The sequence below is a fragment of the Chinchilla lanigera genome, unplaced genomic scaffold, assembly GCF_000276665.1.
Source record: "Chinchilla lanigera isolate Chin_1 unplaced genomic scaffold, ChiLan1.0 scaffold00064, whole genome shotgun sequence".
Taxonomy (NCBI): domain Eukaryota; kingdom Metazoa; phylum Chordata; class Mammalia; order Rodentia; family Chinchillidae; genus Chinchilla; species Chinchilla lanigera.
Window position 1 is genome coordinate 13,649,762 of NW_004955465.1, and position 17,209 is coordinate 13,666,970.

Here is a 17,209-nt window from a genome sequence, read left to right on the forward strand (position 1 = left end):
TCCCCGTGCACCGGAGGCCAAGTTTCCTAATTTATGTATTATTGCTGGCTTTTAAAAATTTTAAATAATCTCTATTCGTGAAACTCATGGGATCTCTGAATTTGTATTAAGTTCTGAGTCTGTTAAAAGGACCCTCCAGACTCCTCCATTATATATTTGTAGTCAGTTTAATTGCATTTACAATAAGTGAGATACTATCTTGAAGTACTCTTGAACCATAGTAGGAGGTGCTATTTAAACAGTGAGGAGGACGGTTGGAGTGAGTCAGCTCTTGTAACAGTATCTTTACTTCATTTAAGTTTTCTTCTCTGAAACACTCTTAAATTACTGGTTTTTCAGGGTCATCCCATAAAACTCTTCAGGATTCTTATACTTCATTGCATCTGATTTATGCTGATGGTAGGTTTGGTTCAGCAGGACATTTGAAAGTCATGTAGCATGTTGGAAGGTTTGTTGTAGTGTGGGATTGTCTCAGGCCTTGAATCTGGCCTCACCCTGTGGTAGCATTGGCATGAGCTGGTCCTGCGTGTTATTGTTATACAAAAAGTTGCCACAGATTTACAGAGTGCCATGTGTACCTGGTACCATCTGTTTATAATATGATACTCAATACCCTTTACAACTGGACCTGCGTCCTTGCCACGGTGAAACCAAGAGGCTACGTTTTCCTTTTAGATGTCGATGAAGAGGAGGGAAGAGCCCGCCCAGGCCTCCGCACTGAGGGAGTGGCCACATGCAAGTGTGGCTCCGAGGAACCTCTGTGAGAACTCAGCTCAGGAGATGGCTGCAGTCCGGATGCGTAAGCACAGTCCCCTTCACCGACACCTCCTGTGGGCTCTATCTCTAGACTTCCCTCGGCCCTTACCGTTTTGTACCCTTTCTAGTAACACTATCTTCTTCCCCGATTGCCTGAGTTACTGGTTCTTGTGATCGTCAATGAATATCCTTCCCCCTTGGAGTGAATATCCCTTCTTTTGACTTCTTTTCTTTCTTGGCCATCAAGAATTCTAGGTAATTTGCCATTCTCGGGTGTCCCTTTATTTTTGGGAGCCATGACAATGCCTCTTCCTGGCCCCTCTGTCCTTCAGAGGAGGAGCTATTCTCTCGTGTCGTGCCCTGCAGAGCCCTCTGCCCGGCTGGCCCAGTGGACCCTTCCTTTGCGTTCCATAGGACTGCTGAGACTGCATCCAACATGCCTGTCATTTCTCTATCCCAGAGATTGTTTTTTCTAAGTTCATGGACCAGATGTTATATAAATAATTAATGTGTTATTTTAGGAAAAATAATGCAAGGTGGTTTGTTTAATGCAGACCAAGATACCTGTGAAAAAATACGACAAGGTGTCAAGACCTCAGGAGTATCCAACAGGTGAGTGCTTGTGCTCCTAAGTGGCCCATCCCGGTAGATACAGGAAATTGGACTGAAACCAGCATGTCATAATCACTGCCCTGGAAAATAACAAGAGAAAGTGCCACTCCCACTGTGTCTTCATGGAGGCCTGTGTCAAGACGGCCTCTCCGTCCTTAACAGTTACACAAAACCTGGAGCTGGCATACAGCTGCCTCCAGAAGCCAGCCTCTGTCCTGCTCAGTTACTATGCCTGTGCTTCCGTACACTTCCTTGGAGGCCTAACTGGAGAAGCCAGATGCGAAGAACTTAGGTGACGGCAAAGGCTGCCAGGGAAGCTACTGTGACAGTGGAGGAAAGAAACATTAGCACGGGAAGAGGGCTTGGGGAGCACAAGTGCAGGTACTTTCAAGCTCCACTAGGAGACTCAAGCAGGGAGAAGATCAGAAGGAAAGGAGCTGATAAGAAATGGCAGGAGTAGGTACTTTGTTGTGTCGGTTGTGGGAACAGGGTAAGTGTAACAGACAACCCAGCAGCAGAAGGGGAGGGACCAAGTCACAGGCAGAGGGCTGGCTTCTTGTGAGGCTATTAACTTCTCAGATTGGAAAAAAGAGGAGAAAGAAAACAACATGTGTAATCAGCCTGAAGGGCAGGCAGGAGTGGCATGAGGAAGTGAATTTTCCTTATTGATGTTCGTTCATCTTAGGGAAATAGGAAGCTAAATCATTCACTCTTTCATTCATTCATGTATTTTGGTTTTAGGCTGGGGATATAGCTCAGTGGCATAAGCGCCGACCTGGCAAGTGCCAGGTCATGAGTTCGATCTCCAGTACCACAAAGTAAAAACAAAAACAAAACAAAAATCCCATTCTTTAAAAAAAAAAAACCACAGAGGGCTGGGGATTTAGCTCAGTGGCACAGCACCTGCCTGGCAAGCACGAGTTCGTGAGTTTGATTCCTGGTACCGGAAAAAAACAAAAAAAAAAGGAACTAAACCCAGGGCCTCACCATGCTCTCTACCACTAAGCTATACCACCAGTCCCTACAGTGGAAATCTCTTTGAAGCTTAACAAGAGAATTGAACTTTTTCGTGAAGGTAGTGAGCGCAGAGCCACACTGCACTGAGGGAAGAGGCATGGTGTTGGAGCAGAAGGCTAAAACTGGAGACTGGACGTGGAACCGAAACCGCGACTCACAGTGCTGTAAGAAGACGACGTCATGCTGGGCATGGCTGCACACAGGAGGCTGAGGCAGTAAAATTGCAAGTTTTAGCTCAGTTTGGAGACTTAGCAAGACCTTGTCTCGAAGGCTGGCCATGTGTGGTGGCTTGGGCTATATATATAGTGACTTCAAGGCCAGGATGGACTACACAGGGAGACCCTGTCCTAAAAAAAAAAAAGAGTGGATAGGAATGAAGCTCAGTACCACAAAAAATAAGTTCAAATAAAATTTTTAAGGGGGCTAGAAATATGGCTGAGTGCTGGAGTGCTAGCTAGAACGTTTGAGGCCTGGGGTTCAGATTCCACTACAACTGAAAATAAAATAAAATAAAAATAATAATAAAGTTACCTTGCCGTTTCACATGAAACGTGCCCGGAAGCGGGCTGTAAGGGCGGAGCGGCTCTGCATCCAGGCTCTGCGTCCAGCCACCGCAGTTCCGCGCCTCGCCTAGTCCCTGCCCCACCCCTCCCGTCACACTTTCCCACTTCCCACTCCCAGATCCTTCCTGTGCCATGTCAGGCTTACCCCATTTCCCGTTCGCCTCAGAGTTCCACAGTGGCACTTGGGGCTGTGAGGTAACTTGTGGGTTACAACCTAACCCTACCCTCAAGGTTTGCTCCCTAATACTTTGCTTTTTTTAAATCATTTTTGCATCACTTTAATGTATGGATAGTCTTTGGAAACAAAAACCATTTTATTTATAGCATTCTGGTTTTAGTAGTGATTTTTCCACTTAGAAAATTTACTGAAAATGTCAAAGCCTAGAAAACGTAGCATTTGTTAAACAGTTGTTAGCCAAGGATTCATTTGATGAATCTGATTTTTCCAAAATAGAAGATTCTGATGCAGTTTTGGACAGTGCTTCAGAAGACGATGTGGTCAGGCCCTGTCTAGTTCAGAATCTGATGGGAACGGTCACACACCGGCTGACTGGGGTCACACTCGGGAACAGTCAGCTCATGTTCTGCTCCATGTCAGAGGTGTGACTTTATCACATAGAAGAGCTGATGTCAGACACCTCTGACCCACTGCAGTATTTTGAATTGTTCTTTACTGAGGAGTTAGTTCCAAAAATTACCAGTGCAACAAATGCCAGGCTGCCGTGTTGCTTCAAAGCCACCTGGCCCAAAAGGCTCCTTGGGCTGGATAAGTGGGAAGACACTGACAGTGACACAGCGGGTGTCTTCTTTGCAGCAACGTCACTGCAGGTTACTGTGCAGAAACCTGAGCAGGAAGTGTTTTGGTCAGCAACACCTCTTTAGGGTACACCTTATCTCAAATTATGGCTGGTGAAAGATTTCTACATTTGCTTCAGTACCTGCATTTTGTCAAAGGCTCAGACTTCATTGCAGACCATCAAACTTGTGTTCAGCTTTCTTGTAAATAAGTTTTCATCTGTATGAACTCCAACCACAAACACTGGAGTTGATGCATTGGTGCTTTTCAAGAGGCTGTTAGCTGTGAAGCAGTATAGCCTGATGAAACGAACAAGAGTTGGTCTTAAGCTATATATACTTTGTGAAAGTCCTTCCACATTCAGAAAATCTCTGACAGATGTGTGGAGACCTTCTTCATCTAAGAACCAGTTGGCAGGGACACTGGAGTAAAACGGAAGGAGCTAGAAGTTCACCTTCCTGTTGACGCTAGCTTGACTGGATGAAGCAGTTCAGGGGCAGGGGCAGAGCCCGACAGGCTCACACTGACAGAGGTGTGCAGCTGTCACCGCTGAGGCTTGCCCACTGCACTGGTGGAGAAAAGGAGCGCCGCTCCGGAAGAGGACAGGGAGGGGCTCTGCTAGAGAGGCCTGGTTGGTTCTCCCAGATGGAACAGTTAGTTGGGTCATGAGGAATGAATGCGAGGTGGAGAGGCCAGAAAAGTTACGTCCAGCCAAAGTCTTTCCCATGGAAGAATTATCCCCTCCCCTCCCTGCCTTGTCTTGGTTACTTTTCTCTCATTGCTGAGACAAAATACCCAATGCCCAAAATTTAGGAAGGAAAGGTTTATTTAGCTTACAGTTTGTGGAGGTTTCAGTCCATACTTGGCTGGCTCTGAGGCAGAAGACAGCAAAGCAGCAAGAGCAAGGGGGAATGGCAGCTGAACAGCAAAGCAGCCAGAGCGAAAGGGAGGAATGGTGGCAAGCTGCCTCTTCCCCTCCCTTACATTGTAAACAGGCTACCTCCACCTAAGGGGCCTGTAGCTCTCACATAATCTACATGCCCTCCTCTTCTACAGGCTCAGGATGTACACAAAGTAAGCACCTGGCTTCCTGCTGAGTCACTTAGCCAAACCTCTGGACTCCCCAAGTTGACACAATGTATCAACCATAACACCCCGACCATGCTTCACATTTGTCCTGGGTAGAGGAATGCGATTTGGGATTTCTGTAACATGTTCTTTTTTCTTTCCCAGAGATTGTGTGTCCCACAACTCTTGTAGTACTGCTGTCCTTCCGGAAAAGTCAGTCTTGAATATGAACACTCCTGTGGATCGTCACCCACCCCGTGACTTGTGGGCCCGGATGCACATCACATCCTTGCAGTATGCAGCGGGAGACATTACTCGGAAAGGGAGAAAAAAAGACAAAGCTCGAGTGAGCGAACTGCTCCAAGGCCTTGCGTTTTCTGATGACTCAGATGTGGAGGAAGATAATGAGCCTGACATACAGCCTGCTCAGAAAAAGCTGAAGGTGGCTGGCGTCCCAAAGAAGAGATGGACTAAAAGAGACCTCAATCCCAACTTTCCACAGTGGTCAGCATTGGATTCTGGACTTCTGAACCTCAAGAGTGAAAAGCTGAACCCAGTAGAACTCTTTGAATTATTTTTTGATGATGAAACATTCAGCTTGATTGTTAATGAAACAAATAATTATGCTTCTCAAAAAAATGTCAGTTTGGAAGTCACAGTTCAGGAAATGAGATGTGTATTTGGTATCCTGCTTTGGAGTGGATTTGTAAGGTGTCCCAGAAGGGGGATGTATTGGGAGATCTCTGATGCTGATCAGAACCTGGTTAGAGATGCAATTAAAAGAGACAGATTTGAATTGATTCTCGCATACCTGCATTTTGCAGATAATAATCACCTAGATCAGAAAGATAAATTTTCAAAATTGAGACCTCTCATAAAGCAAATGAATAAAAATTTCCTCCTGTATGCTCCCCTAGAAGAATATTATTGCTTTGGTAAATCAATGTGTGAATGCTTTGATACCGACCAGTTTCTGAATGGAAAGCCTCTTAGAATTGGCTATAAGATCTGGTGTGGTGCCACCATACAAGGTTACCTGGTTTGGTTTGAGCCCTATCAAGAAGAATCCACTTTGGAGGCAGACGAGGATCTTGACCTTGGGTTAGGTGGCAATCTAGTGATGAACTTTGCTGATGTTCTTTTAGAGAAAGGCCAGTATCCCTACCACCTGTGTTTCGATAGCTTCTTTACAAGTGTGAAATTGATGTCCGCTTTGAAGAAGAAAGGGGTGAGGGCGACTGGATCAATTCGTGAAAACAGGACTGGAAAATGTCCACTTATGAATGCAGAACATATGAAAAAAATGAAGAGGGGGTATTTTGATTTCCGAGTGGAAGAAAACGATGAGATAATTTTGTGTCGTTGGCATGGCGATGGCATTATCAGTTTGTGCTCCAATGCTGTAGGTATAGACCCGGTCAGTGAAACAAGTGGTTTTGCTGATCATGACAAGATCATTCAGCCAAGTCAACCAGCCATCGTGAAATTATATGAGGAATGCAGGAAAGGAGTATCTAAAATGGATCAAATTATTTCCAAATATAGAGTGAAGTTAAGAAGCAAGAAATGGTACTCCATCTTGGTGAGCTACATGATTGACATAGCCATGAGCAATGCATGGCACCTGCACAGAATCTCTAACCCAGGCACCTCTTTAGACCTCCTGGATTTCCGAAAACGTGTTGCGTATTTCTACTTGGGACACAATGCTCATCTGTCAGATGAAGGCAGGTGAACAAAATGGAGACAGTAACAGGCCAGAAAAATTAGAGAGTAGCCCTACCAAAGCAGATCTGATGTATATAGTGTAATTATTAAGTACTATTTTTTAAACCAGACATTTACATAGAATTTCAAGTAATGCTAAAAAATATCTGAGAGTGTTAAATTCCAGTGGAACCTTTCTCTGTGTCTTAATTTTGTGGCAGACTTGGGAAGTCATATTTTGAATTATTTTTGTGCATTAAAATAGTGAAATCCTGCCCTCCCCTTTTCGTCTAGCAAGTGCCATTGTGAAATGGACACTATCATGGTAGCCAGAGAATGGCACTGAGTCCACAGTCCAAAGTAGAGATAGTGCCTATGAGCTAAAACTGAGGAACTGAGTCACATGAGGCAGTGTGCACCTGTAATCCAAAAAATAGAGATTTAGTGATGTCTGACTGCCACTAGCAGTAAAATAGCACTTCAGAGTAGAGTTTTCACTGTAGTAGATGCACTCTGGCCGAGACAGGATCACTAAGTTTGAGGCGAGCCTGGGCTATAGAGTGAGACTCTGTCTCAAGAAAGGGGTATGGGAGGCTAGAGAACTCTCCATTAAAACGGGATCAGATTGTGTGTGAGCAGGGCTAGGCACCAATCTCAAAGGAGAGTGCTGTAAAGGAAGACCCAAACGTGAAGCAGGACTTCTGCATACTGAAGCGAAACTGTGTTCTGTTGTGTGTGAGGTGGAAGCTGAAGAAAATACGAAGCAATGGTCATGAGTGAAAGAAGGGTAGCAGCCCACACTGTGCCCGTGTCCAGATCACCGCAGGAGGAAGTCTAGGGCTGCAGCCACTGCAGGACGCGGACACCTTTGCAAACGAAGACAGCGGTCACTGTCTGCCTTGTTCCACCACTGAGCTGACACCTATCATACTTCACCCACTCGTACAGTGCTCCTCAAACAGTGCCTTACACAGTTATTTTTGCTTAGAGTGTGTCCATGAACTTCCAGGTTATCTCTTGTAACAAAGACGGGATGTGGAAATATTTGCTATACACATACTGTTTAGAATACTTAGAGTACACCGCAACTTGATGGGACATTTTAGCTATGCAAACAAATAGCTGTATCTCTGGAGTGGATTTCTATGATTAACTTTTTAAAAATATAGTAACCACGAGGGAGAAAATGGTAATTTGTGGCAAGAGATGTGATGACAAAAAAAAAAAAAAGATGTGATGACAAATGGCAATGTCTAAAACTTCATTAGGCAGGGTCTGGAGGTGTAGCTAGCGGGTAGAAGGCTTTGCATGGGCAAGGCCCACTCCCAGTGTCAGGCAAAATACACAGATGTAGTGACGTCTGACTGCTGCTAGCAGTAAAATACCAGTTCGGAGTGAAGACAGCTGTCACTGTAATAGGTGCACTCCTGGTGTAAGAATTAAGTTCTCACCAGCTCATCCATTAATTTATCATACTACCAAACAGTGTTTTGGTTTTTGGCTTTCTACTTTTTGGGGAGATTCTCTTATGCTAAGGAAGTGCAGGACGATGACTGAGGTGTGGTTGGACGCCTATGCTCAGAGCCTCTGGTGCTGGAGGAGACTGGGATCCTCCTGTAGGACTCAACACGCCCACCGTTGCTGGACTAACCTGGAGCCTGAGAAAGGTCTGCCAGTCTCCTCATGAGCTGGCCCTGACGAGTGGTGCCCGGATGCTGGAGAGTGTAGTTGGGCCTGACAGGGTTGTGTGGGTGCTGGCCAGGCTAGGAGCCTCTCTGGTGTTTCTGCTCAGGCAGACGCGGAGGTCCCTGAATAGGAGAAGGCCTTTTCCACTCTTGTTCTCTTGTGCGTTCCTATTGCCTGCTTCTGTCACACTTGGAGCTCTGAAAATGGTTTGAGGTCTGGGTGGGATTGTTCAAGGGATTTCACTTCAGGTGTTTTCTGCTTTAAGGCCACCTCCTTTTTCTTGCTGTTAATCTCCATATTTTCAACCTTGGATTCTTTGAAATACAGAAAGCATCTGTTAACCTTTCCCCATACTGGAGGAGGACAGGATAAATCAAATAGTAAATGTATTACTGGTCTCTGTTGTAGACTGAACGGAAGGGACACCAGCAGCGGGTGGGGTAGATCTAAAAAGGATGTTGTGGAATTCTTAAGATCACAAGGATAGAACTATCCCAAGGACTGGAGGTCAATTATCATGCAGAGAGGATTCCAGCATGGCGCTCAGAGTTGGTAGCCATGGAAAAGGGCATTTACAAAGAAAAAAGAATGTGGTAGTGTAAGACCTGGGCTGTGAACAGGGATGACGGGTGACTGATGTGGCAGGTGGAAAAGGGTAAAGGACATGAAGAGCCTATTGGGCATCATGAAGGAAGACTGCCAGGAAGAATGAGGCAGGTCAGTCATACTAAAGGACATCTAGAGAACCACAGCCAAGGGCAGGAGATGAAGCAGAGACCATAACGGGCAGCCAGGAGTCCTCACTCAGAAAGCTGCAAGAGGACTGTACAACTTACCTGGTGAGCAAGTACGTAGCACCACCAAGAGAACTGTTGGTATTTCTGAGAAAATGGTCACGGCTGATTCATCTGTAACATAAAGCAGTGGCATGAAAGGACCAGCGATGTGACCTGTACACAGCGTCAGCTTGTCTAATGACTTGTGGCAGCCAGATGCAGGCAGTGAGCAGGGAGTTGGTGATAAGAAAAGACAAAATACAGAAGTAGAACACTGAATCATGGGGAGCCACGCAGGATCCTAGCTTTCAATCTTTGTCTAAGGCTGTGGAGTTAACAAAGAAAACTGATCCCTTAACACTGAAATCTAAGTTTTTAGAACTTGGAAATCATTCCCAACTGTCCTGTTGACTGCTACCTGGCTATCCATGCTTAAATTAGTAATTTCCTGTGACACAGTTGCAGGACATATAGTTACTGAGCTAAAGCCAGAAAACTACAAATTGCTTCAAGCCAATAAAAGCTGTTGAGTCTATGGCAATAACCCAAAAAAGCAATTTTTAAAAATATGGAAATGGCTTACTGGTGAATCTTTCTCCATACCTCATGCTTAAAGAAGAGTTGAGGGAAGCCAGTTGGTTAGAAAGGAAGTAAAATGGTACATAATAGTCTCACCTAGGGTAAAGGAGAGGTGTTAAAAGCAGATACAATGGAGGTTTTTATAATTAGGTTTTTGAGATGCAGAACAGTATGTTTGGAACTAAAGAAAGTTTGCTAGGGATGCAAGGCTACATATACAGGCAAGATCTAGGATTTGTCAACCCAGGAATAAAGGTTAAAGGTGAGAGGTCAGGCAGCTCACATTCTGTCTTCTTCATGCCAGAGGACTGGCAGGAAATAAAAGGTTATGGGTTAAGAGGCCTGGGGATTTAAAAAATTCTATGGCTAGGAAAAAGAGTGAATTGTGTTGGGTACAAAAGGCATAAGTGGACATGGGAAAATATTAGAGAAGAAAGTTCAGTAAGTGGGCAAGGAGAAGTGGTACAAGAGCCAATACTTACAATGTAACAAAGATACAGGTTTGAGGTTGCAGTTGTAGCAGGTGAGTTGGTCATAGATCTTGGTAACACTGAAAGATGGCTGGCAGGAAAAGTGTTGGAGAGCAGCAAAGAGTAGCCAGGAGCTACTATCTCTGGTGGCTGGAAGAGGTGCTGAGGCCTGCTGGGAGCTACTTGCTCTAGCGGCATGGAGGGTTACTAACACTAAAAGAGCTGGCAGCCACTTGCATTCAAAGGCTGGGCCGTTAATTCTGAAAGAGTTACTCTTTCTGTTTGTGATTCCTATGTGAACTGAGCAAAGAACCCTCAGCTGACTGGGAACATCTTGGAAGCATGTGCAGGGACCTGTGCCCGACAAGCCCCTGAAGATGATAGTGAACAAGGTTGACTTTTTTCAGCAGGTTCAGGAATCTGCCCATGTTTGATTTCCGTCTTATATTCAGCTAACAATCCACACTGATATCACCAGGAAGAGTCTTGTGTGTTATTTTCTTTCTTTGCTGATTGTATTCAGTTCTTTGCTCCTTCCCTTAGGGAAGTATCTTAGCGAGAACCCTAAGGCAAGGAAGGTGGTGGTGACGTGGACGCCGCGCACCTGTGAAGACACAGCCTGACTGCCGTTGTGTCTAGAACTGTGCAGGGTGACTATGCTGAGGTCTACATGATATAAAAGTAGCTTGAGCTACAGCTCAGACACTCTTCAAAAATCATGTCCACAGTCATCAGGGTTAGGAGTATAGTCAGTACTCTCCTGTCTACTGATTAAGCAGACCACTCAAATGACAGCACAGAGAAGCCACAGGGAGAATATATTGTTTGTCTCCTGAAGGAAAAGACAAATGTTCTGCCCACGTGTCTTCATTCATTTAACTAATAAGCATTTTGTATACATCAACTGAGCATAGAAGATGGGTAGAACAAGATTTTGGTGAAAGAGGAAAAGAATAAATAAAATGGGTTCAAAGATTATTTATATGTCTCTAGCTAGCAGGATTTCCATGTCCAAAGAGATTCTGCTTCTCATGATATAATGGAATGGCACATTGTTTTTTTTGTTTTGTTTTTTTGTTTTTTTTCTTGTACCAGGAATCGAACTCACAACCTTGTGCTTGCCAGGCAGGCACTGTGCCGCTGAGCTAAATCCCCAGCCCCTGACACATTGTTTTGGAGATCCTCCTAGATCTTTATGTGCTACAGCTGTATGAAAAAGGATGCTTGTAATCATCTCAGAAGTAATTTTCACTTCAAGATTATATTACTTTTATGGAGATGGGCTAGACACTAACTTAGTAAGTTTCTTTAGGTATAAGAATTAGACCTAAATCCTGAGAAGAAAATTGGGGGATATAAAGTAGGAGGAGAATAATAAGTATTCCATTTGACCATTCAAAGACTGCAAGGGTGATATTATAAAGTTGAGAAGAAAAATAAAATGAATAACTCAGCTTGATCCCATGAAACATGAAATTTCTCAGAAGTACTCCCTCTGTTCCAGCAATTTTTTATGGCCTCTCAGTTTGGTTTTGCACCTCTAAGACTTCTACCTGCCCACCTGCTATCTTGACCTTTCTGAAAAAGGCCCCAGCTCTTCTCTACTTGCTACATTCTCTAGGGCCTAGGTTCTCTAAGACCTGCAGATCCATCTTGTGTTGGTTTGGGAGTTATTGTGCAAGGTGAACAATATAGTAGAGGACACATATTTTATATGATTATTTATAATAGTCACCCACAGAACGATATACAAAAGAGTGCAGGAAATCTGTCCACACACTAAGACCTAGGAAACTAGCCGAGGGCCTGGATCCCACGGAAATGTTCTGCCTGAGTCCAGCTGACAGCCTAGAGCTCATAACAATGCCTCCCACAAATCCAACTGGAGGCCCAGAGCCCATAACAGTATCTCATGCAGGCCTGTTTCACGGATCTGTGATGGGAAGGCCCAAAGATCAGTGGTGGAATACAGGAAGTTTGTGCCAGTGGAATGAAGGATCTGTGCTAGGAGGCTGAGGGATCTGCGTCGGGGTCAGGAAGCAATGCTCAGAAGAACCAGAGCTCCCCAAAGGGTACCACAGCCATCCTCGTCAACAGTGAGGTCCCAAGCTCCTCCGATGATCAAGATAGCTGAGCTCCCATCAGGGAAGCCAAGGCAGCAAGCTTCTCCAGGACACTGGCAGTGTACCCTCTTCCCCTCCGGAGCCAGGAAGTGATGCTCAGAGCAAGGACCAGAGCTCCCCCAAAGTGAACTGAAGCTATTCTCAGTGCCAACAAGGCCCTGAGCTCCTTGGGGGATGAAAACAGCCAAGTTCATCAGGAAAGCCAGCATGACGAGCTCCTCCAACAGAACCAACAGCTCCTTACAGCTCCCACCAGCTCCAACAGCCTTTCTCCGCTCCCAACAGCCTCTCTCATCTCCCAAACAGCCTCACCGCCTTCTCCAGGTCTGCCTCCTATGCTGCTGGCACAGTCTCCAGGTGGCCTCCCACACCCACAACCGCACTTACTCAGTTCAGCTGGGGGTTGTAAGTTGACCACCAGCTACCAATCCACTACACATCTGCAAGTCAGGAACTGACTGCTCCATTCGCAGAATCTCTAGTATATGCTCCCTGGTGTAGCACTGTAGGTGGAGCCCTGGACAGCAGAACTCCCAGAGATGGCTCAGTCACTAAAGAGCCAGGAGAATCCTAGTAGCACAGGTGTCTGGAGTGCTGCTCACAGACTTCCTGGTGTGGAGGATTCTTCCCTGGAAGACTGAATTTCTGACTCCATGCAAAGTGTTTTGTTTTTTCCCTACCCTGAGCTTCATAATGCTTTTGTGTACCTCAGGAGATTGGCATGGCCACAACTAGGACTTCCCTAGGTTCTTTCAGATAGTCTAACCCTTGATAATTTAGCAGAAGATACACTCTGTCTATAGTCTGAGATTCTGGATGCATCATTCAGCATCTTGTCTTCAGAAGTGGTCCCACTTTTTAAAAAAACAAGGCACCTGTCATAAATAAATGTGTGTATACAAGGGAGTCAGTATCCAACTATACTTTCTACCCACTGTCAAAAGTTAAAATGCTTGCAAGAAAACTGGGCAAAGAATATAAAGAAGTCACAAAGGATGAAATGTAAGTGGCCAATAAACATATAAAAATGCATAATTTCATTACATTCAAGATTTAAAAGTAAAAAGTTACCATTGCATATCTCATAGTTTGGCAAATAAATAAAAGTTTCATAATATAAATATGGGCTAAATATGGAATAACAAGCATGCTGTGCTGGTGGGAAGGTGAATTGGCACGGCCAATGTGGAGATACTTTAGTACAGCTGAAACTGTAAATGCGTATGTGATATTCTAATGCTGTCATTCCCTACTGTCTTTGAGTCTGTGGTTCTTGACACAGGAAGAAGGGTGAGCCAGCTTCTGAAGTGTTCCCCCCTGATGTCACAGCCTCCTCTCCAAGGCCATAACCTTGTCCTTTTAAATAAGTTGCTTTTAACCAATAGAATACAGCATTATTATGAAGACGTCACTTGCTGGGCATGGTGGCACATGCCTGTAACTGCAGCACTCAGGAGGCTGAGGCAGGAGGATCATCATGAGTTCGCCTGAGCTACCTAAGCTAGTTCAAGGCCAGCCTGCACTACATAGCGAGACCTTGTCTCAAAAAAACAAACAAAAAATGATGTCATTTGTATGTGTAGGTTACAAAATTCTGTCTTGCCAACAGATGCTCTCCCTTTGAGGTTTTCATGAAGCCAAACTATCATGCTACACAGGCCAACATGGAAGGGGCTGGCCGTTGCCTCTTACAGTCAGCAAGGAACTGACCGTGTTAGTCAAGAGCCCCAACAAGACAAATTCTGCCAACAGCTACGTGAATTAAGAGGTCGATCCTTCCTCACTTCGGCATTCAGATGCAAACAGCATGGACCAACAGCTGATTTTCAGCTTGAGAGACTGAAACAGAGGACCCACCTGAGCCACACCTGGATTCCAGACCCATGGGAAAGATGTGCTGTTTCAAAGGACTAAGTTTTAGGCTAATTTGTCACACAGAAATACTAATATTCTCTTAGTAGTATAAGAGAAGACACAAAATGAGAAGTAAAAACTCTGTAGTCTTGAAGTGGAAAAAAAACCAAGCAAGTGTACATGTGCGTGTGCACACATATTCTACTGAAAGGCTTAGAAACAATAGACAGCTACCCAGTGAGCTCCCTTTGTGACCCAGTCTGTCATCTTAAAATTTAACTTCTCCAATAAAAGATCAAGGGTCCCGGGAGAAATGGTCACATCCAGATCTGAGGCGAGAACAGTGTGACATGAGCCTGAACCATCTCGTCTCCCCATAAAGCCAGGAGCGCCTCACTAACCGTGGGCGTCCGTCTGTCAGAAAGACTCAGACGCCCACACACAGAGCTTCCCATCTGAAGGCAGAAAAGTGTGAGCACTCATAAAGACAGCAACAAAACTGGATTTAACAATAAATAATAAAGAACGATATAATTAGAATATCGCAATTTTGCCACCCACAGTGAGTTTATGCATGAAAACATTTTTCATCAACAGCTGCTGAAATCACTAAAAGAAAACAGACATTCCTTACTCAGGCAAGAACAAAACACCACCACGCAGCAGTCTTGCCAAGAAGGTTAAAACTGAACCTGGTTAAACGTCTAATCAGCTCACTCCTATGAATGACCAATTCGCAGGAAATAAGGAAGCCAGAGAAAGGTTAAACTACCTAACACGGATACACTCATCAGAACACAAACTATTCCAGGCTTGGTGGCGCACGCCTAGAATCTCGGCTACCCAGAAGGCTGAGGCAGGAGGATTACAAGTTTGTGGCCACCTTGAGCAATTTAGTGAGTGCTTGTCTCAAATTTTAGAAAGTGCTGGGATGCAGCTCAGTGACAGAATGCTTGCTCGGCGCACACCGTGTTCGGGATGTCCCCAGCGCCTGCAAAGTGCCTGCTGGGTGCCCATGCCCTAGCCCTGCTCTGAGCGCCCCTGGGCCTCTAGGTCTGTTGGTGCTCCTGTGCTCTAGGCGCCGGAAATCCTGTCACTACCAGTGCAGCTAACTGTGCGGAAGTGGTGGCATCTGATACCACGACGCTTCGGGCCAGCTCAGCCTGAAAGTGCATTCATTCGTTAATCTTCCTTTCAGCGTCTCTTCCCTGCAGTCTCGCCCCATCAGCCCTCTTCTCACTCTGTCCCTCTTCTGCTGTCATCTTGTCCACTTGGGGGTGTCTCTTTCACCCCATGGGGCTCTGTTTTGTGGCTGCCTTCTCCTCTGTGAGCTCTTCTCTGCCTTTCTAGGTAGGGGAGAGAGGAAGGAGCTGTCCGGGCTCTGGGGCTGAAGTCACCGAGGGACTGAGGGTGAGTGTGGCACGCAGGAGCCCCACAGCCCAGACCCGGTTCCTGAGGCCTGCACAGCCCAGACCAGGGCCGGGCAAGGAAGGCAGGGCAAGGAAGGCAGGGCAAGGAAGGCAGGGCAAGGAAGGCAGGGCAAGGAAGGCAGGGCAAGGAAGGCAGGGCTTCCCGGTGCGCACACACCTGCGGCAGCTCCGTGCCCGCAGCCTGGCGGTGGGCAGGGTCGGGAAACCCCAGCTCTTAACTACAGCTTTTTCTTAGAGCAAATATTTAGAGGTGCTATCTGCACTTGCTGAGTAAACAGTGGCTGACTTTGTGCTGGGACAGAGGCCGCGGGCTCGCTCTCCTCACACGGCCTGCCCGCTGCGCTCACGGGCCCCTCACTGCCTTAACACGCGCACAGGGTGGTGACTGCCACTGTGGGGGCTGCGGGGGCGCAGGTGGGAAGGAGCTGCCATTTGCTTGGTTCCTCCAGCACATCGCAGACGAAGCAGTGCTCAGGGCTGTGTGTGGCCTCGGTACTCAGTGTCCTCCGCAGAGCGCAGCCTTATGAGAAGCTACCAGAAATGCATATTCCTGTGTCCTCTGTGCTTTCACATTAGAAGGTGCATTTCATTTGATGCCGGGGCATTTGTAGGCATTCTGATAAGCATTACTGTTGATCATCTGAATGCAGCTGACTGCTCATTGTACATGAAATACTAAAGATTGTCCATTCTCTTTATAAATGACATAATAAAGGAATTTTAAAGTTTGTGTGGTTCCTAAGCTGTAAGGGGAAAAAAACTCAATATATGTATATGTTTGTAATCCAAGCACTTAGGGGTCTGAGATGGGAGGGTCACCATGAGTTTGGGGCCAGCCCAAGTTATGCAGTGAGATCAAGGCCAACCTGAACTATATAGCAAAAAGCAAGACCCTGTCTCCAAGGCAAACCAAAACAGGAAAAATAAGCTTCAAAGACAAAAGTTTAGGGCAGCGTGCTTTAAACTGAATTTTGTTAAAAACTGAATTTTTATTTATTCCCTTTTGAAATTCAGATCCTGACGGCAGAGAAGAGTAAAACAAGAACATCAGCATTCATTATCCTGTGCAGTTCTGACACAGAATGATTCCACCTACATGATTAGATGGTATTTCTCCTGTAAATCACAGTGCACGTTTATTAAGAGCAATGGTTCGAGTACAAGTTTATGCTCACTTTATTCACCTTATCGTATGTATCCTATGAGGAGGGTACTTTTCCAGATAGGAGGCTGGAACCTAGAGCCTCGTAGAGGAATTGCTTGATGTCCCACAGTTCACAAACGGAGAGGCAGGGCTTGAGCCTGGGCAGTGCAGTGCCACAGCACATGATGTCACCTGACAGTTAGGGGGGCTCACAGTGAACAGCAGCTGCTCTCCTGTGACAGAGCTCCTTCAGCGGTGCTGCCTGCCCTGGCACTCGCAGTCACTTCCTCCCAAAGGGCTAGGGATTAAAGAGGTACTTTGTGGAAAAGAAAAGTTTTAAGATGTCTTACTCATTTATAACAAAAGTAGAAATCAAATATAGTAGTGACTGCCCCGAGAATCTGGAGTTAGATAAACGGGACACAGATTTCTGAGCTGTCAAGACTACACAGGTAAAGCCAATAGATTAATAAACATGCCACTTCAATGAAAGCACTTGCAGCCACCTGTCACTTTTTTTTGAAACAGGATCAGGCTGTTTTGCCCATGCCAGCCATGAGCTCCTGTGCTTAAGTGATCTTCCTGCCTCAGCCTCCCCAACATCTGAGACTACAGGCATGCACCAGTA

The 17,209-nt window shown here is 45.7% G+C and overlaps 1 protein-coding gene across 3 annotated transcripts in view; it reads left to right on the forward strand.

The window, feature by feature from the left end:
* Positions 1–6,705, forward strand: part of Pgbd1 (piggyBac transposable element derived 1) — a 15,005-nt gene extending 8,300 nt beyond the window's left edge. For all 3 annotated transcript variants that reach the window (XM_005398967.2, XM_005398968.2, XM_013521783.1), the window contains 3 exons: positions 676–799; positions 1,311–1,368; positions 4,978–6,705. In XM_005398967.2, coding sequence (XP_005399024.1) covers positions 676–799; positions 1,311–1,368; positions 4,978–6,547 — 1,752 coding nt within the window. In that variant the 3' untranslated portion in view covers positions 6,548–6,705. The remainder of the gene's footprint in view (positions 1–675; positions 800–1,310; positions 1,369–4,977) is intronic.
* The last annotated feature ends 10,504 nt before the right edge of the window (positions 6,706–17,209 follow it).